Genomic DNA, 21915 nt, shown 5'->3' with positions numbered 1-21915 from the left:
GGACTAAAGTTACAAGTTTTAAAACTATATTTATTTACACTGGGCATTCCTAAGGCTGAATGGCAAAAGAATGTTTAAATCTTTATTATAAGAAAAACACCGTTTTTTAATTTTCATTTGCAGGTACAAGAGCGATAGTATCATTTATGTTTTTCACCATTATACAAATAAACAGTGGAGTAACTAGAATCTATACTAGCCCGTAATGTGAGATCTCTACAGTCTGGAGGCGCACAACCATATTCAGTAAATTCAGATTGTAGTATAGCAGTTTTTACGAATACATTTAAAATTCTCATTTTACCTTTTTTTACAATGCACATGTTTATTTATATTGTTAGTTATTTTTATACACGATAGTAAATTTTATTTATTACCTACTCTAGATAAAAATTAATAATATTATATCTGACAGATATTTGTAATTGTTTCATTGACAATGTTTTTTTCTTGTTACTGATGAGTAAGGCAAAATGTACGCTGTCACCATCGTAAAGAGGGCGACATATGTGTCGTGTGGTCCATGGCCGGTAAATGTTTGACACAGTGTAAATATTTCAACACACATGGGCACCGACATTCACCTTGCTTGAGTCATTGTGAAGGGGAAGCGTTAGATAATGCGTTGATTTGTAGTTATTTCCAAAGAGAAGGTAGGGGCAGTGACTGGGTTTTGCACTCTTCTCTTATTTGTGTATCTATCACTCGATGAATCTGCCTTTGAATCTATGTATTTTCTATTCCCTATGGTTTCCGTACAAAAATGTTGACGAAACCCTTGTTTGTTTCCATAGGTGTTTTTCCAGTTATAGATGTCAAGTTGAATTATTTCAGAATATATATACATTATCATTGTTATCAAATTTACGATTCTTTATAATATTGTTAATAGTATAATAATTGTGTGTACATAATTATTAAATGAAATGTTGAAACATGACATCATTGCATCAGATTAATTTGTGCATTGATTCATCTCATATTGCATACATAATATATCGTATCTTATAATTAAGTGCAACACTAAAAATCTCAAAAGACAAGTTGACTAACCAACCTAACAATAATAATTATTGAAATTTCATTGCGATGTTACCATATTGTTACTGATCTATAACCGCACTGAACTAAAATCTGCCATCTTTTCTGTTAAAATGAGACATTAAAAATAAGATCTTTTATATCTAAATAAATAATATTTATATGTATGTATTTGTTAATATTTAAATGTGCACATGTTAAGAAATTGGTGTACCTATGTATATAAAATATATTATTATTGTAATAATGAATATTCCACAGTACAATTATTCTAAAGTTGCTGATGGCTCAGACTGAAATATCTAACACAGTTAGAATATAATTTATTTTGTTGTTTCGCTAAATCATTTTATTAGTCTCCGCTTTATGTTATATTGATTTATTTGCTACGTTTATTTACTTCTATGTACAACATTTTGTATTTTTCATTATTAATTTTATTTCAATTTTTAAACCAATATTTTCTTGATTCTAGTTAGCATATTATTATGTATGGTATAATTATTGTTAAATCGACCACAAATCACAAGATAGGCTGTGCCAAGCCATTTTTAAATCATGCAGTACATTTTGTTGTAATATTTGTACAATAACTACTACACTGTTTGATGGCAAAGAAAAATGCAATAAAAATGCGAATGTTATAGAATCAAGGAAGTATGGTAAATAATTACTTATACATATTTTGCAATAATGTTTTCGGAGAAAGCGGATGAACTATAAATATCTTATAATAAACTGTTCTCTTTAAATTAAAAAAGATAGTTATCAACCACGTCTTATTATTTTATTTTTATGTCAAAAGTTATATCCATCACAGTGAATTGTGTCAACAATGTCCTTTTTTAAAAAAATTATTTGGTTTGAACTACGTATTAATACGGCAAGGTAGGTCACACATACAAACTCAGTGCAAAATAGACTGACTGTATATTGTGATCTATGGGGTGAACACATTACCATGACGTTACGTGCTGTCACATGCACTCATTGTAAGCTTACGCTAAGGGAAAAAGTATATAATGTCGTTTTTCTTGGTATTTAAAATGTCAGACGGACGCTGCCTCCCATCGCGTAGCACATTTAGAACCAAAAACAAATATTGTCAGTTACCAAAATGAGATTACCTCACGTGTATCGCCCTATATTAACAACCACATGAGTCGTTGAACATTTATTTTTATTTTCTGCAGGCCTACACATTTTCGATTCAAAAACCGCATACTCGTATTTGGTGGTTTGGTCTAAGGATTTTCTGATCGATTATTATCTATGATTGGTGTTTACGTATATTATCAGATCTATGGTCTGCTGGTTGGGTTATGTTCAAAATGTTATATACAGTGCGAAAATGATTAGTCGTGGCGCTGCGATCTGTGTCAATGTTGTAGTTCTCGAAACGGCCACGCTTCACGTTAAACTTGCCGCACAGTATGCATACCATATCACAAGTAATTTGACGTGCACACATCTAGAAACTGTTTGAATTAATTGAAATTACAATGAATCATGAATAAATTTAAAAATATCAAATCTAAAACATTATTCTTACCTTACCTATCGAATTATTTTCTAAGTTGTAGTCTCCAGGAAGACATCGAAAACGTCATTTTTGGTTTGGGTAGTGTATTCAATCTAAGAATTATTAGATGTTTTTTGTAAAAATAATCAGATGTCATTACAAGAATGTTTTTTTCAAAAACACATGCAAAAACGTAAATTGCTTTATGTAATTTTTACTGCCAATAATTGCTTGAACCAATGCTTCTCGTTTTCTATTAATTTATATAATATAGATCAAGGATGGCGAACCTATAGCAGGCAAGATGATTTTGCATGGCACGCGAATGTTTTGTGTTGAAGAGAAAAAAAATAGATAAATGATTAAAAATATTTTTTTTACAAATACCTAAATATATATTGGGTATATAATATCAAAAATGCATATTTTCTTCGGTACGGTTTTTAATAATATAAGTATATCAATCGATGCGCAAACGGAATCGACAAAATTCATGGATAAATGACAGATCGCATTGTATAGATAGGCAGGCAGCTGATACTCTTGAAGAATAAGCATTATAATCAATGTAAATTGCATAGATGGGTTCTTAGGTTTTATGCGTCACACATAATAATATTATAGCACTGATCTCATCAGGCGGCGGGGTAAGCCGTGTCGCGAATCTCAGGTTTTGATCGATTTACAATCATTTTACGATGGTTGAGACCACTGTAGCGAGGATGCCTCTCTGATCCAAGAAATTTTGGTGTCAATTTGTACGTAAAGAACCAAACTAAGTAGGTATTATAGTAATAATACTCTAGAATTGCTCATTTTTTTCCTGCTCGAACTCCTCGGCACGTTAGTCAAAAAATAATTTTTGGGAAATTTTGGCACGTGTACGTAAAAGGTTCGCCACCCCTGATATAGATACATGCTCTTTCTTTATTCTGTTAATCGATAACTGCAAGAGATTATACATATCAGTTTCAATCTCTTCTTGGCAATCTGAAGAACTACTCGTGTTAGCACTTTCCATAACTGAATACATGGAGATAGTGATCATTCAAAATGACGAAACCATAGACTAAATTTACCAGTATAACACGTAACGTGATGATAATGTGTTCGCCCATTATATTATATGAATTAGTAATTGCACAGCATTGTTTGTTAAGACAACTTGCAATTTAGCTCCTTATGGTTAAAAAAACTGATCTCATTTAGAATTGGTACTTGACGTAAAATAACATATTACATTAATAGGACGAACACATTATCATCGAGTCACGCAGAAAATTTTTATCTATGGTTTCATCTTACAGGTATTTGCGTTGCGTGTAAGGGTCCTTAATACCAAAGTTGTTTAATCCAGATGCCTTCTGTTATTTCCCTATAAAAATCACTGAATCATGTTCCAGTTTTAATTAAGTGCCATTGGATGCAAAAAAACAATGTGTGTACTATGTACGCGCATTAGAAGTTATACTTCTTTGGCGTAACAAAACTTGCGATAACCTAGATTCTTCTACTAGCTCTTAATTATCTTATTAAATTACACACTCAAGAAAAGGGGCCGCTTATTGGAGGCGCGTTGGTTTATTTCTATACACTTTAACGTATATTACTAAATTATCTCATTTTTATTTTTAAAGTAACAACTGTCACTACGACGTTTAATTGTTTGTTTACGGAAGGAATTGCAAATGGCCGACAACAATAAATTCATTGCCTAGGCAATGGAACAATAATTCTACTAATCAAACTTACGTTTGTATACAGCTGACTGATTCGCAGCTAACTTCATACTGTCGTGCATTTTCGTAACAGTGTGCGTGCGGGCTCTCAATTTCACTCTACTTCAAAAATGGTAATCTATCTTTGCCTAATTCAGATGACTGTCTGGTTTGAGAATTGACAATTCAACTCTACAAATCAAAGTGTCACAGGGCAAATCTAGGAAAGTTCCACGCTGTTTTTTTTACATCAATATCTGGAAACCGAGCATAAGAAACATCGCGGAAAGGAATCAGTTTGACATCAGCAAAAATATTATTTACTTTGTAAGAACATAAAGCATCAGCTTACCTGTGTGCTGAATTTCCAGTCTGTGTAGACAGGAAATAGGCCAAGGCAAGTACAAAATGAAAGAGATGTCCAGAGAAAGAGTGAAAGATTGTTGGGAGCAATGAACGAACAAATGAAACAAATAGAGAAGTTTTTAATTAAATAAGTAATTTATTTCAAAGTTACATTTTATCAGTGAAGGTTTGGTGTTACAGAGTAAGCAAATAATAAAAGAAAAGAAATGAGATGCCAAATACTTTTGGGCACTGACATGACAGACATGGTAATGTTTTTATCTTCACCGGTCACGTACTTTGGCAAGGTGGCTATAAATTTTGTTACATCTAATATGCTAGTTTTTTTTTAACAGACAACCGACTAAACATTGGAAAAGAAATACCTTAAAAAATACATAACTTAAATAAATCCTAACTATATGCAGTCATCGGAGATCGGTATCATTCAATAATAATTGCAGCATCGTCTCTGCATCATTTTGAAGTGATCTGCAAGGATTCGATTCCTCCTTAAAAATCCCAAAGAATATACCGCAACTCCACGCCATACATAATAATGTTCACTTTCCACTCGGCATCAATTTATAACTAAGGAGACGGACCTACCGAAACAATATTTTACTAAAAAAAATGTATTAGGACACGTAGGGTCGTGCCTTTCTCCCCCTGAGTCTCTATAGTGAGATGTCAGATGCGACACTAGAAAAGAAATAACGCATTTTTACTCTGATATAATATTATAAGGCCTTATATGGCTTCTCAATTCAGCACGTATCAATATCATAATTGCTTCTTAACTTACAGGAAAAAACCCGCCCACTTCAAACATTACAAATATTTTATTCTAACACATGGAATTTTACATTACACTCGTATTTTTTATAAGATATGAATACATACAATTTATTCTTTTGAGCGAAACAATCTATAAATATTTCAAATAAAACTACAAGGACCAAAAACTCACATTATTGTAGTCCTGTCCTGAAGAACAAAAAGGTAGTTCTTCGAAGAAACCATTTTTACGCAAAATTAAAAACATAAAATTGAACTATCACTCATGTTGAAGATAAATCTTAACTTCATAAAGCGAATGGAAAACAAATATATTTAATTAAAAATTTAAACCGAGGGGCACTGAAATTATTACTTTATTTTCTTGACACACGGCGATGAGTCTTTTCTGATATATTATTCGATTTGTAAAAGGCTACATATTCAGTCACTAGGCTATACTTATGTGTGCCCCCGCCCCGCCTAAAAGTAACAATTTAAAGATGCAGACTTACTTTAAGTGCGCCACCGTAAAGCACAAGCGAAGCATTTTTTACAATATTGTATTTCAGGATATGAAACTGATTTTGATGACAGAAGAATATGTTTGCAAGTAGGTATATTAGTAAGGTACACATGTTCAAAGGATACTATTTCGATGTTGTCAAAGCAAAACAGAAAAAAAATATCAAAATGTTCATATTTTTTTATATTCAGTTACATTTCTCAGGCTCATACACGTAATTCGCGGGAGTGATTTGTTTATTATATTAATTAAGTGAATATAATGTATACAATTACATTTTGGAAATATATCGGTGGGAGCGTGAAGAGATGAAATCAATCCGAGAAAATTGCACAGCATAATAGTAGAGAGTAGATATAGAGCGCACCGCAGCGTTTAGGCACAGCTGCCAATCCGGCGGAGAGAGTAAGAAAATATCATATAACCAAGTTCTTTTGAGTCTACTCAGTGTACCCTGAATATGTATATACATACATTCACACATTGTTAGATCACATACATATTATATATACCCATTTTCATCGAATCGTCCATGTTTACAACTAATGGGAGTAACGTAAGTAAATTTAATAATGACTTGCAAAGCATGGCTGTTTTAATGAGGGTGACGTGTGATCGGCGTTCCATAGTCGACGGCTGCTACGGAGAACGCTCTCTGCCTGCCGAGCCGAGGATTATCATTTTTGTTTCTGTCTCTAATCCTCTTTTATATTAAAAAAAAAAAAACATTTTTTTATCGATTCGATATCATTTCTCCTGTCAATTTTGTTTGTTCCATACTCCAAGTTATTATGAAAGATCTGAAAGGAAAAAAATAACAAGAGTCAGTTTTAAGGGTATTCGTTATTCATAACATTATTATGTGTTCAAATATCAAAGGTGATTTGATATGAAAGTGGAAAACAAAAACTGACAATAGCTATGTTTACTTGTTCACTTCAACGTCTACTTTGCTTCAACTTTAAATTCTCATTTAAACAGCAGTTTAAGAGTAGTTTTACGCATGGAACGTTTGGAACGCACTCGGTCAACTGTCTACAGTTTTACATCAAATAGTTCTCAATGTTCCACTACTTCACAATTAGCAGGATCAACTATTATACATTTTTCGCAGAATCTTCGGTTGGTAACACTGGCGTAATGTTGAACAGGAATCCAATGCTGATGAAGCTACGCAGCTACTAGTTTGAGGTACTAGTTTGAGGCAGCCAATGTGTACGTTACGCATACACTACAATGAGTTCCTATAGCGAACGAAAATATGCACAAATGTAGACCATACTTAATAGGAAAGAGCGGTCGGTTTAAAATTAAATCGAAATGGCCAACCGGTTTTGATAAAATTTAAGAGTCAGTAAATCTGAAAATCCATAATGACATATTATAGTCTTACGCAGAAAAGAACTTGGATTATGTAGGTCAGGAACGAACATACACACGAGTAATTTCAATTAGTCCCTTTCCATTATTTATTTACACCCAAAGTTTGTAGTTGTTTAAAAGATTCACTGTTTACTTGGTAAGTTTTTAACTAACAGTAAGCACTGCTACTAAAGATGTTGGAGAAATTCTTCTTGTATTGATGGGAGTCTAAAAGTACGAAAGCGAAGCAAAAAAGGGCCCTCCAATAAATCTGATTCAAACTCTCAATGTTCTTTTTTTATTCTTCTATACAAAAATGGTTTTCTTGTCAAATTGAAACTTGCTTCAGTGATTTTTATAGGCAAACCACTGAAAGCTCCAGCTGGATAAAGATTCAACATATTTAATTTTCATGTTGTTAATACTTTTTTTTTGAACAGATGTAGCAATCGACGTTCAACATGAAATTATTCATGACACTTATTTCGACGGTGAAAGAAAAAAATTTGCTCCTAACCTGTGCATATGGGCCTCCCCAAAGTGGAGGTTACATGAGCAGACTATCTTTTACAAAGAATGGTTTTTAACCATATTAAACTTATAAAAATCAAAAATCTACATTTTTTTTAAATTATAAATAATTGAAAAACTACCTATGTTGAATGAATTGCATAAAGGCGTGAAAAAGGGATATCCAGTAAATTCCCAAATTATGTTATATAGAAACATAATTTTATAATATGCTATCACCCCATTTCTAACATACAAAAGGATGTTTATTTTCTATCAATCGAATTTCAAGATCGACTAAAAATATTGAGTGAAAACAGGGGCGTAAGAAATGAATTTTAAAATTACAATACAGGTTCGCTATTGATAATATGCTATGAGAGACATCATATCAATAGAGCTTGAATATAGTCACCCCTGATGTGGAAAATAATAGATAAATGAAATCGAAAATTTTTACATGAAATGAAATAAAGAGAGGGGATGTAAAATGGGAGACTAACAAGTGAGATCCTGGGCGTTGTGGTGCAGCCGCTGCACCTGGTCGAGGTTGAAGCGGACGAAGGTGTCGTACTGCTCGGCCAAGCGACCGCTCAGCGCCGCCTCGTACTCCGTCCGCAGGGCCGCCTCTTGTTCACGCAGCATGCGCTCGCAGATTACGCGCACCTGCTTGAAGGTGAAGAGCGCGCGAGCGTGTGGGTGGTGCGGCGAGTCTCCTTCCGAACCGCTGGACGATCCGTCGCTGTCTGCCCGCCCCGCACGCTGGGAGGAAGGACCGCCTCCCGATCCCCCCGCGCCCGCGTTCCCTGCTCGCAGCCGCAGTTGCTTGCGGTGATGGAGGCGCTTGATCTCGTCGCATATCTCCTGTGCCATGCGCTCTGCAAGCAAATAATCATTATCATTATCTTTGTTTCATAACTTCAATAATTGAGCATAGTTATACGCAAAGCAGCCATTCCACACCAACCTCAATCAAAGATAGAAGCACTTTTATATAAAGTGTTTCTTCAAATCCACAAAGCCAGTGTATACTGTTTAAACATTTTGAATGATAGATATTATATATATATGATTTTGTGTAACTTTTAAAAAGCATAAAAACTATGAAATTATGGTGTTTTAGCAGTCCAGCTATTATATAGCAACTATTTTCTTTAAAAAAACCTTCTAAGTTACTCAGGTATTATGGGAATTTCAAAGTTCTGAAAATAATTCGAAAAACTTGTAAATTATAAATTAATATTTAGCTGCCTGGCACTAATTTTTACATGAAAAATCGGTACTGTTCGGTTAAAGCGGATACAGCGGAAAACGCATTTTGAAAATAGCCGATAAACTGGATTATTTGTTAGTTTGGGTTAGTTTAGGTTAGGTTAGGTTTGGTTAGGTTAACCTAACAAATAATCCAGTTTATCGGCTATTTTCAAAATGCGTTTTCCGCTGTGTCCGCTTTAACCGAACAGTACCGAAAAATCTATATATTAAATTATATTATGTATAATAAAATGAAAAACATATAATGTAATTGAGAAAATAATGTTCATTAATTGAATCTAGAAAAACACACTTTACACAGTTAAGATTTTAATAATTAGGTACATAATATAGGCGGACCTTGACTTTCGAACGTTTGACTTTCGCACAATTTGATATTTCGCACATTTAAAAAAATCGTTTTTTTAAAACGTCGCGCTGTGGGGTAAAGATATCACCCTGTCGGTCGCTCACAAGCAAGTGCATTTCTTGCATCCTGCTCACACCTGTCACTTTGCTTGTGAGCTAGCTAGGATAGGTTTAGTGAGTGAGAAACGGAAAAACTGCAGTGTTGATACGAACAAAAAGAAATCAACGACGCATAAAATTCACACGATCGAGACAAAGATGGAAATTATTAGACATTCTGATAGCGGTGAATCTTTTGCATCAATCGGACGTTCGTATGATACAAACAGGTCTACGATATGTTGTGATAATTGTGGAAATATATCTTTAAAGATTGTTTCCAAAAGCCACGGCATATTTATGGATGAAATGGAAAAATCTTTGTCATCATGGATCGATGACCAACATCGAAAAGATGTCCCTCTGAGTATTTCAATTATTCAAGCGAAGGCTCTTAGTTTGCACAAAGATTGGAAGGCTAGATTAAAAGAAGATTCTAACACGATTTTTCAAGCAAGTAACGGTTTAAATTCACTGGAGAATCTGCTGATGCGGATAAAGATGCTGCAAAAGAATTTAATTCCTTATTATCCAAAATTATTGAAGATGGAGAATATTCCTCTAGCCAAATATTTAATGTAGATGAGACAGGTTTATTTTGGAAAAAAATGCCTAGTCGTACATTCTTATCTAAGGAAGAATCAGTTGCCCATGGGCATAAACCTTCCAAAAACCGATTGACATTGCTTCTTGGTGGAAACTTAGCTGGTGAATTAAAGTTGATGCCAATGTTAATTTATCAACCAGAAAATACCAGAGCATTGAAAGGGAAAGATAAAGAATTGCTTCCAGTCATTTGGTAATCAAATAAAAAAGCCTGGGTTACTGCGTTAATATTTAAAGATTGGTTCACTTTACATTTCTTGCCAGCAGTTAAGCAATATTGTAAAGTTAATAATTTGCCATTTAAAATATTTTATTTAAAATAAGAAAAAGAAGAGTGACAAACAGTTAATTCTTAATAACTTTTTATGGGAAACACCCGCAAACCCCACTTAAACATGTCTCTTAAACGCCTCTTAAACTTCTTATATTTACTTGATAAATAAATATTTTAAAATACACAATTTAATTTTTTTTACTTCCCTCTACTTTCGAACATTTAACATTCGCACACACTTTCAGGAACCAATTATGTGCGAAAGTCGAGGTCCTCCCGTATTATCATATGGTTGCTTCATGCAGATCGAAAAAGTCATATTCTGCGATTTGTAAAATCTTTAAAACGCATTTATATGAGATTTTTATGACAGCAGCTTGGCTGATTTGTGCAGAACGTAAAACAAAGATGTGAGATTATGGAAATCACAATAACTCATTTTTCTCAAAATTGTGGCTTGACTGCTTTGTGTATAGTTCTACGCTCAATTATACCATCGAAAGCTATAAATGTAAAATGGGTATAAAAATCTATATTTTCTATTCAATAACATGATTATTACAATTAGCACATTTCTTTTGACAGCAATCAAAACATATCTAGCATTCATGTAAAGAGTTGAAAGTTCAAATAATAAAGTTGCATGTAGTCCTGAGTCAATTAAACAGTAATTAATTATCCATATTTGCTACATTACTTTAACTGATTTAGGACTAGGTACACGCTGTCCTCATTGTAGTGTATATAGTGTAAGCTATAAATAATGATAATAGGTATCAGCACAAACTACCCAATGATGCCGGCTATTCTGCTACATATGCAATAAAAAAGTGGGTGTCAACAATCCAGTTGAGAATATGCCATTGATGTGGACAAAACTGGTCCAGATCATTATTAAATTATGTCAAATAAATATTATAGGTATAATTGTTTTGTTTTAATTACTTTAGAAATAATATCCTAACACTGACTAATCAGAAATAGGTATCTCCCTTTGCAATTACTAATTTAAACTGTGATTTAAGTAACTTAGAAATTTGTATTATTTAAGTAACTTAAATAATACAAATTACTATTTTTATTGTACATATTTAAAAAAAAAACCTGTATAAATAGATTCACAGAACCAAACCGACATGGAGTGCATTTGGGTGTCTGAATAGTATTTTCAAAAGTGACCTCACATTATCTTAAGCGAAAAGTGTTCAACAGAAGTGTGCTACCAGTGCTCATGTATGCATGTGAAACATGGATTCTTAATGAAAGAGAAATCAATGTTGGGCATAACATGTAAGGATCACAGAAGAAACGAAACAGACAGGAGTATATGGGGATAGGAGATAGAGGTCGCTAAGGAGATGAAATGGCAATAGGCTGGAATGTCGCTCGGTTAATAGACAACCGCTGGACAAATGCCATCATACAGTGGGACCCAAAGGGCACCAAACGCCCACAGGGACGCACTACAACCCAGCTCATAAAGTTTGGTAGATTACGTGGCAGCAAAGATCTAGGGACTGAGAAGAGTGGAGAGAGTTAGGGTAGGCCTTCATCCAGCAGTCAATCGACCCCGGCGGCTGATGATGATAATTATATAAATACACTTTGGTATTATGACGTAAATCTATGTAGGTTCTCACATAACGCATGATTAGGTATAACAATTAAAATAAATTCACTATAATATGAAGGGCCTAGTTTCAAAAGCCCCTAAAACGGTTTTCATAAAATTTTGAGTTACATATGTATTTGTCCACTATATGTTGGACAAAGTTATAGTTTCAGAAAAGGCCTAAAACCGTCAATATTTATTATCAAAAATTAGGCTTAATTTCAAATCCCCCTAAAATGAATAAGCCAATCAGCGGCTGGCTGCTCAGAACTGTCAAAAGTCGTTTTAGGGGCTTTTGAAACTAGACGCTTCATATTTATGAATAAAAGCGGTCATCGACTTTTGTACATTCTTCTACTTTCATACATTTTTTAAAGTTTAGAATTTCGTATGTAATGCAAAAACTGTACACTTCCATACAGTCGCTCCCCTCTCCCCCTAAAATTTTTAAAATACACCTTTTGATTTTTACATTCCTTTACTTTCATACTGACACATTTTCAGGAACCAATTATGTATGAAAATCGAGGACTGATGTTTAAACATCTCCAGTGTAAAATCATTTCTAAATCGAAAATGTAAATGCAATTTGGCATTTGTTTATCTAAAAGCGGACAACTTTATTTGATACATTGGAAATAAAATATCTGTGTCGACAAAAACAGAAGAGTCAATGATTCCATCATACATACTAACAATTTTTAGAATGAAAGAAACAACTGAAAGTACTTATAAATGCATTACATAAATTAATTTCAAATAATAAAACAATAAAATTACCATCATGCCTAGTCCAAAACAATATACATAATAAATATCCACATACACTCATTACAGTAGTTTGAAAACTTTTATCACAACACAAATCAGTCATTACTTGAAAGATTGAAAATTCTTAGCACATTCACACCTGTACACATTGTCAGCAAACTAAATAGATAGTCCGCATCATATAAATTTGTGTTTTATACTTAAGTATTAAACATTTCACACGATTGCGCATCATCACTTCCGAAACAGTAAAATCTTCCGGAAAATAAGGTAACGTTTGTTCGTTAGTCAGTACCTACATTCACACATTTGCATAAAAATATTTAGTGTATTTTTACAAATGTTTACAAACTGTTTTTGTTTATAGTGCAGCAGATGATCCCATGACCATATATCATTACTTTTTTGGCAGAAACAGTTAATTCCACGTAGTCATCTGCGGCACCATTAGCCCGTTTTTATACAATATTTGTTTACGCCACGGACAGACGTATCTCGGCCTGGACTAGGCATTCTTAAATTCGATTTACCATATTTATTGTTACAAATTAATTCAAATGTAAGATTTTATTTTTGTACAGATGTGTGAAAATAAAATCATAAGCATCTTCACCATATTAGCTCAAAACGAATTTTTGACAGATGGGAGGTACCTACCTGTAAAGTCTTGGAAAAGTACAAATTTTCGCTGACTTTATTTTCAAAATTTCTACATACGCTCTACAGAAACCCGTGGGAATGTGAATATAAGCAAGAATATAAAATACCAACAATGTGGTCTCCAGATATGAAAAATCACCATTCTTCAAGATTTCTCTAGTGTAAGAAAATAAGGCATAGGTACATACTTAAGGGAGCTGCAATGTTTTTTTTAATATTATATTTTTATAAATTTCAATTGTAACATCGCACAGACATCGTATTTAGCTAATTGCTAACCAAGACATTTTTCTCATTTTAATCCAATAATTTAGTACCCATCACGATTTAAATGAGGAACGGAAAAAAAACAAATGCAATAAATTCATTACACACAATTATTTTTATTTATTCACACTTAATCGATATTGCCTACCTGACAGGTTGAAAATATTGTTGCTACAAGTAAATTCGATCAATTAAATGCGATGAGTTACGAAATACAATAAGAAAATAATTATGACAAAGCAAAACACTTACAACAGTGTAATCGACATTGGTCAAATGTCGTCGATAAGTACAAAGTAATAATTAATTACCATTTATGGACTAGCATTGGTAGTCGTAACAGCTGTTGTAAAACATAAATTTGATTAGAATTTATCAAAAGTATATGACTTTGTCACAATTATTGTCCTCATGCGCCTTTGTTTTCAATAGATAGAAAAATAAACAAACCTGGAGTTAGCTTGGGATTTCCGACATTACTATCTCCGAATGGTGAAACTCGAGTCTCGGCTATTTTTAAACCGGGACTTGAACTTGAGGTGCTAGGAGAAAACGGCGAGCATCTCATACGCTTCGCAGGCATTTGGGACATTGACTCCCAATCCAAATTTCTCTTTAGTGTAGCGCACGCCATTTTCTTTTTACACCCAGTGAAATGATCGTTAGTACACTATATTTTAAGTAAGCTTTGTCATTAAATTATTGCCGAGACGCGTTAAATAGTAAGTGAAAAATATTTAAAATATACTGGCACAAAATATGAAGGCGTATTTTCTTATAAAGAGGAGTCGAAATGTACGATTATTCAGGATTATTGCAATTACTTTTGTAATGGAATTTAGGCGACTCGGACATACATACAGAAGTCACGAAAGCATATTGTTGCCAGATGCAACTACTTGAAAATGATAAGTGAAAAAAATTCCCTAAAATTCTAGTTGAATTTTTCCCTAGTTTACGCCAATATTTAAATGAATTTCGGTAACACTATCAATAATACACATAGAAATCAATAGATAAATATAAAATAGATATCACAGTTTAAAAAATTGGAAAGATCAATGCATATTATTACCATTGTTTATGTTAAAATACAAAATATCATTGGACTTAGGTACTAAGACAAATAAACTTCATTGAAATGTGTCAATATAGTACAATATTATATATCCGATATAATTATATCAATTATTATATTGTTATAGCTCTGTAGGGATCCATATATTATTATATACTGTTTCAATTTTGATTTAATTTTACATTATTCGAATTTGACTTTGAAGTCCTTGAGATAGGGTTTGCTCTTCCTTCTTCGCGTGAGGTGTTATTCTACTAATTTAATTTCCTTTTTCTTGTCGTTGGTCATTCCTCCCTGTTTATTTACTGGTCATACCCGCGCGTTCATTTTTTTATGTAGGGAGTTTGGGACTCCTTTGTCTTCATTCTGGATTTGGCTTTCTTACTGTTTAAAAGTTGCGTTTGACATTTCATTTCTAACTATCAAAAACATTATCTTGCACGACCGTTAAGTGATAGTTAAGTGATCAGTGATTATGGCGCAAAATCTGAATGACCGTGAGGAGGATATTCTAAAAGCAATGGACACCAGACGGCGGAGCAGACTGCTACAGGGGGAAAAATTCAACGTACGAGCGTCGATTAAGATGCTGATGTTTGAGGTATCCTCGCTACGTACCTTATTTCAGCAGGGGGATCGGCAAGGAGTGGCACAACGCCCAAAAACAATTCTTGGCGGCCCCTACGTTTGTAGAATTAGGTCTAAATGACGAGTTGCGTCGGTACGACCACTCGTCATCAGCTAACTATCTGACGGAGAAGACCTTCGCGGCTCTCCAGAATGCGATGTTTTCCAAACGGGACAGCTTCTGGTATGGTATGCAAGGGTTAGTGGATTGAACAATCAATCCTCAAAACATCATAACAGCGATGGGCCTGTACCAAAAAATTGTAGAGTTTTGGGGACAACGCATAATCAATTTTGCGAGTTCATGACTCAGATGCTTACAGATTATGCAAGCTCGGCGCCAGGTGATTTCGTCCTAAGTGAAGGATACCTTCACTCGGGAGGCACTATCAAGGATTCCTCCGAGCTCAGAGTCCCGGAAGGCCCTCGAACTCACATTATAGCCGGGGTACCCCCAAGGGGAGACGTCCTGTGGGAAGGGAGTTCTCAAGGGGAGGTACGGGCTCCACCAGGTGTCCGTACTCCAAGTGGAGGTTACCGCATCTGGACGACCAACAACATTGGGGGCTGCCTAAGAGACTTTCGGGGAGTCTGAATGGCGTAGGGTACCCCCCCAACATTGGTAAAAAAAAACCGTAGCCCCAGCGCTCGAAATGGAAAAGTTTACGAACCGGAGCGCTCGACAAATTTTCTGAAGATATTTACATAGTCATCAAGTTGTATGTGTATTTTATAAAAATAAGTGTGTCAGATTTTCTATTCTATGGCCTATCTAGCTTAGATGGTCAACATATTTTTTCCACGAGACGGAGCGATAATTTTTCGAATTTCACGAGCCGGAACGGCGCTCCGGTGCGTTCCGTTCCATTTCGAGCCCTGCGTAGCCCGCATATCTTTTGTGCGGGCATCACCATTGGTTAGTCCTTCTTTACTTTTACGGAAAGAATTTCAAACGCAACAATCAGCAGATGTCACTCTCGAGATCGAGGAGTTAAAGAACTTAGGAATTCTAGAAGAAGCGGGTCCAACCGCTAGTTTTCTATCAACCCTGTTTCTGATAAAGAAACAAGACGGGACCCTATGCACTGTTTTCACAGCCAAAGCCATTCAAACTAATTCAACATTACAAGGTTCCAGCCGTCTTACAAAAAGAAGACTGGCTAGTGATAATAGATCTAAGCCAGGTGTACCTCCAGGTACCCAGAGCTTCTCAACATCGTCGATTCGTTCGACTAGCCTACCGAGGGAAGCTCCTACAATTCACGTGTCTCCCATTCGTGCTGTCAGCCGCTCCGATTATGTTTGCATTCCTGACCAATTGGGTCGCCTACGAAAGAATGACTGAGAATATTCACTTACCTAGACGACTTCTCAGTAGCCAACCAATCCGAGAAACAGTCTCGGTTCAGGTGGAATACAGGATAACTTGCCTACAGTCTTTAGGGTGGTTAATAAATATAAAAAGATTCTGTCTGATCCCAAGCCAACAATGAGGGTTCCTGGACGTGGGACACACAACAAGCGGAGGTTTCTGTCACCGGAGAAGTGTGTAGCACTCCGTCACCATCTGCTAACGTAGGTACCAAAAGGCAGTTGGTCCCTCAGACAGCCACATATCCAATCCCTTCTGGGGCGACTCAACTTCACATCCTACCTCCACGAGGAAGGTTGCATTGCCGACGGCTACAACGCTCCAGTCATCAATATGGCCGAGGTCCCATCCTCGCCAATTGATGACAATCCTACCACAGGCCCAACAGAACATCAGGTGGTGGCTCTAGGCGATAGGATCCTAAGAGTTGACACAACGCAGGTACAAAAAGGCAGTTGGTCCATCAGACAGGCACATATCCAATCCTTTCTGGGGCGACTCACTTCACATCCTACCTCCACAAGGAAGGTTGCATTGCCGTCGGCTACAACGCTCCAGTCATCAATATGGCCGAGGTCCCATCTTTGCCAATTTATGACAATCCCACCACAGGCCCAACAGAACATCATGTGGGGCTCTAGGCGATAGGATCCTCAGAGTTGACACAACATAGGTACAAAAAGGCAGTTGGTCCCTAAAACAGTCACATGTTCAATCCCTTCTGGGGCGACTTAACTTCGCATCCTACCTCCACGAGGAAGGTTACATTGCAGACGGCTACAAAGCTCCAGTCACCAATATTGTCAAGGTCCAATTCTCGCCAATATACGACAATCCCACCACAGGCCTAACAGGACATCATGTGGTGGTTCCAGGTGATAGGATCCTCAGAGTTGACACACATAACGACATTCAATCACTTCCTGATGACAGACTCAGCCGACACAGTCTGGGGAGCCAACTGAATGAACACCACCTACCAGGTACGTGGAAACAAGACCAGTTAGCATGGCATGGCATTCCAACAGGAAGGAAATATTTGCAATTCAATCGCGGGTACAAGCAATCATAGGATCAGATCTGTTTCTGCAGACAGACAACAAAACAGTGGTGGCATAGATCGAAAACGAGGGCGGCACAAAATCTGTCACCCTACTAAACCTATGCCGAGAGATACTAGTATTTACCAGTCGAGCTAACATCACGTTACTGCACAATACCTCCGCAGAAATTACAACTGCGTGGCAGATCATCTCTCCCGCAGATAACTCATTCCCGAATGGCACCTTATCAACACCGCAACGACCCCCCTGTTTCAAAGATGGGGAGTTCCCGAGGTGGATTTACTCGCAAGCGAAACAGCACATGTCGTGGCAACATACGTCTCACGAGACATTACAGACAGTGGAGCGCTGTTTCACGACGCCTTCAGCCGAGTATAGGACTTCAGAGTGGCGTGGATATTTCCCCTACTAAACTTACTTCCACGAGTCCTAGCGCACCTGAACTCAGCAAAAGGGAAGTACTTACTAGTGGCACCGAGCTGGAAACAATACTTTTGGGGAGTGGACTTACGAAAAAGGGCGATAGTACCTTCTTATACAATACCTCACCTACATACGATACTTACTAGTAGGTACGGAGACCAACCGTCTACCTCCAAGGACCCAGGACCTGTCCCTTTAACAATGGATAATTTCGGGTGGGGTGAAACAACATCATATTGAATGGTGGAAGAAAGGGCACTCCTTACTTCCAGATCGCGGTCTTCGACCTTAAAAACTTACAAACCAGTTTGGAACAAATGGAAGCCAATGACACGGTGTACACGAACCTAATGGATCATAATAACCCTCAACCAATGGAATTGGCCAGAAACCTAGGCTACTTGTACATCACGGAGGGTTTGTCGTACAACACCATCCTGGTGCATAAGTCAGCCATAGTCACATTTTGCAAACCGATGATTATTGGAGATATCAGCGTCAACGTGGTAGTACAACGCAATGTGTTAAAGGCAATTTCGGTACATAAAACCAAACCCGTCAAATCACCGGTTTGGGATCCAGGACGAGTGGTACCTAGATCATCTTAGGAAAACAACACTGGTGGAGTACAACCTATACGAAACGTCTCGCAGGACAGCTACTCGGCTGCTTCTCGCATCGGGACGAAGGGTTCATGACCGCACACTACTCAGTAATTAATAGTAGACAATGGATTAGTGGATAAAGGTGACCACATAATTGTATGGCCAATGTTTGGCGCAAAGACAGATACCGCCAAGCATCGTCAATCGGAATGTAAGCTAAGCGCTTTCACGTGTCAGAACATCGACCCAGTATTCTGGTTACGGAAACTCGTCTGTATGTCAAACCCAAGGAGAGAGGAAGGTGGGGTTATTTCGGAATTACCTATTTATATCTTCAAGAGGACCACAAAAACTAGCCACCAGGACAGTTATAGGGAATTGGATAAGGTCAGTACTGTTAGAAGCAGGGGTACAAGAACCACCTGGCAGTGTCCGCTTAGTGGTGGCTTCCTTAAATTGTAAATATACCCAATATATGAGATCTTAACGAGAGGTAACTGGCGTAGTGAGTCGACATTTCACGACAACTACCAGAGAATGATGGACACACCACCATCAGAAGGGGAAAAGAACCAATTAATTTCTCTATTCAACCCTATACATTGAACGTCACGATGGCCTATACCTCGTCAATGAATCATTGTCACATATAGGAATTTGGCATACCCAACACCAGGTGATAACAAACAGATATCTCAAGGACTTCAAAGTCAAATTCAAATAATGAAAAGAGTTTTACCTATCAATAAAACTCTTATTATTCATGTTGACTTTGAAGTCCAGGTAACTTCTACCTGGTTCCTTGAGCCATATCATAATGAAGACAAAGGAGTCCCAAACTCCCTACACAAAAAATGAACGCACGGGTATGACCGGTAAATAAAAAGGGAGGAATGACCAACGACAAGAAAAAGGAAATTAAATTAGTAGGATAACACCTCACGCGAAGAAGGAAGAGCAAACCCTATCTCAAGGACTTCAAAGTCAACATGAATAATAAGAGTTTTATTGGTAGGTAAAACTCCTTTCATTATAATTATTTATGTAAGTATCTAATTTATTTAATTTGTATAGGTAGATAGGTACCTACTATTAATATATTTTTATTTTTTTACAAAATGTGTACACTTTTTACTTATTATAATAAGTACAAATATAATATATTTAGGTAGGTACCTACTTTTTAGGACATACCTAGGTATATTGGTGAATTTTAAAATAAGAGGAAATTAAATGAAGGTCATTGTGTCTAAGTAGATGTCATTGGTCGTAAATATTTATACATTATTCGCTATTGACTCTGAAGTCCCTTGAGATGTTGATCGTATTTTTTGCCTTGTGTTCTTCTGTGCTGGCCCCTTTTTACCTCCTTTTCTTCTCGATTACTTATCTCTCTGGTTGCTCATCTTGTTTTGCCGGCTGGCAGGACTGACGCTTCTATCGTAGCGTGCTTTGTCTTTGGTTATTCAATTAGTTGATTGTTTTCCCTTTGTTCAGAAGCGAAAAGATTTTGTCAAACGTTTAAGTGCAGTTAAATTGTGAAATTTGTGCAATAATGGAGCGTAATGAAGCCAGCAACGTCGCGGAGGGACTAGCGATGGAGACCGACTCGAATGAGTCGGAATTGCTGTTGGACGATCCAGTGGGTGAACTGAGGGCAACAGTAATGTCACTGGACAACAAGGTATCGCAGATTTTTTCAATCTTGACCCAGCAGGATCTGCCTGCAGTGGTGCCTACTCCGCAGAAGCCGACGGAAAACATAGACTCTCCGGAAAGTTTTTTACAGCCACCAGCAAGGCCTGAAACAGCGGAAAAACCCAACAGGATTCCGTTGCCTGTATTTAGTGTCGTATTACAGGAGCCTGCTTTTCCGACGCCAGACAGAGCTCGGGTAGCGGAACTTATCAGGCTCCAGCTGTTCGACACAGATAATTGGGCGGGGGTTCGCTACGCTGAAACTCAAAAACAATATTTGGCGGCCCCGTCTTTCGTTGAGTTGGGACTCAACGACGAGTTGCGCCCCTACGATCGTTCATCGCAAACGATACATCTAATGGAGCGTACGATCGCCAGCCTCCAAAATGCGATGCTCGCTCAAAAGGAGTGTATTCAGGACGCGTTACAGTGAGTGGTCGACTCTGTCAGCGACCACACCATCGGTACGGCTCTTTTTGAGACGGTCGTAAAGGAGTTCGGGCCCTCTTCGGCACTCAACAAAGTGTTTGAGGACGTCACCCGAATCCTTTGTGGAAAACGGGCAGAGTTGGTTCAGACGAGGCGGAAGAAAATCTTCTCCGGTATAAAAGATACCTTCACCCGAGAGGCTCTTAACAAGATCCCACCTAGCGCCGAACATATCTTCAATAAAGATAAACTGCCGGTGTTCCTAGAAAGAGGTGGGGGTCGTGAGAAGGTCTTCGATCAGACCACCAAAGTGGTTGACCAGGGCAGGGAGAGTCAACCTAGCACTTCGTCAGGTGGACACAGGGACACCTTTCGGAGGCAGGGATACACGAGGAGGATACCAAACCAGGTTAGGGGTGGCTTGCCGAGAGGCCTACGCCCATCCAACCGAGGTTTTCCCAGAGATAACCGAGGTGGTGCGAGGGGCACTAACCCTAGACGCAGGTGACCAGGTCTCCCTCACCACGTTCAAAGGGGGACGCCTCCAGCATTTACAGGAAATCTGGCAGGCCAAGAGTGCACCACCACCATTATTAAAAATAATAACGGGAACCCGTATTCCGTTTATAAAGAAACCCCCTCTAATAATGCCTTCCGTACTATTCCAGAAGGATTTCCAAACGCCACAATTGCCGGAGATCATTTCACAAATCATGGAACTGAAGAAATCGGGAGTATTGGAATTGGCAGAACCATCTCCGAGCTTCCTCTCAACCCTGTTCCTAGTAAGGAAGCAAGACGACAGTCAACGACCCGTCTTCAACCTAAAACGCCTAAACGGTTACCTACAACCAAGGCCGTTCAAACTGTTTTCAAACCATTTCAAGGTCCCAACATTCCTGCAAA

At 37.1% G+C, this 21915-nt stretch overlaps 1 protein-coding gene across 1 annotated transcript; it reads right to left on the bottom strand.

The window, feature by feature from the left end:
• Window positions 1-4759: 4759 nt before the first annotated feature.
• On the bottom strand, window positions 4760-14581 carry LOC147068585 (akirin-like). Its single transcript, XM_085953077.1, has 3 exons — window positions 14164-14581; window positions 8305-8679; window positions 4760-6729 (listed from the first exon to the last, which is right to left on the bottom strand). Exons 1-3 carry the CDS (start codon window positions 14345-14347, stop codon window positions 6719-6721), a joined length of 570 nt encoding a protein of 189 aa, XP_085809203.1. The 5' UTR covers window positions 14348-14581; the 3' UTR covers window positions 4760-6718.
• Window positions 14582-21915: the final 7334 nt, after the last annotated feature.

The sequence above is a fragment of the Rhyacophila brunnea genome, unplaced genomic scaffold (assembly GCF_057557595.1).
Source record: "Rhyacophila brunnea isolate RB1 unplaced genomic scaffold, BYU_Rbru_1.0 scaffold_3, whole genome shotgun sequence".
Taxonomy (NCBI): domain Eukaryota; kingdom Metazoa; phylum Arthropoda; class Insecta; order Trichoptera; family Rhyacophilidae; genus Rhyacophila; species Rhyacophila brunnea.
The sequence above is the reverse complement of the archived record's forward strand: the minus strand, read 5'-3'. Positions and strand labels throughout refer to the sequence as shown.

Bases quoted from the DNA above. Each gene is read 5' to 3' on its own strand.
- LOC147068585 (XM_085953077.1), bottom strand. From the start codon at position 14,347: ATGGCGTGCGCTACACTAAAGAGAAATTTGGATTGGGAGTCAATGTCC. The intron at 8,680-14,163 runs GTTTGTTTATTT...ATTTGCTTGCAG, and splicing joins AAATCCCAAGCTAACTCCAG to AGCGCATGGCACAGGAGATA.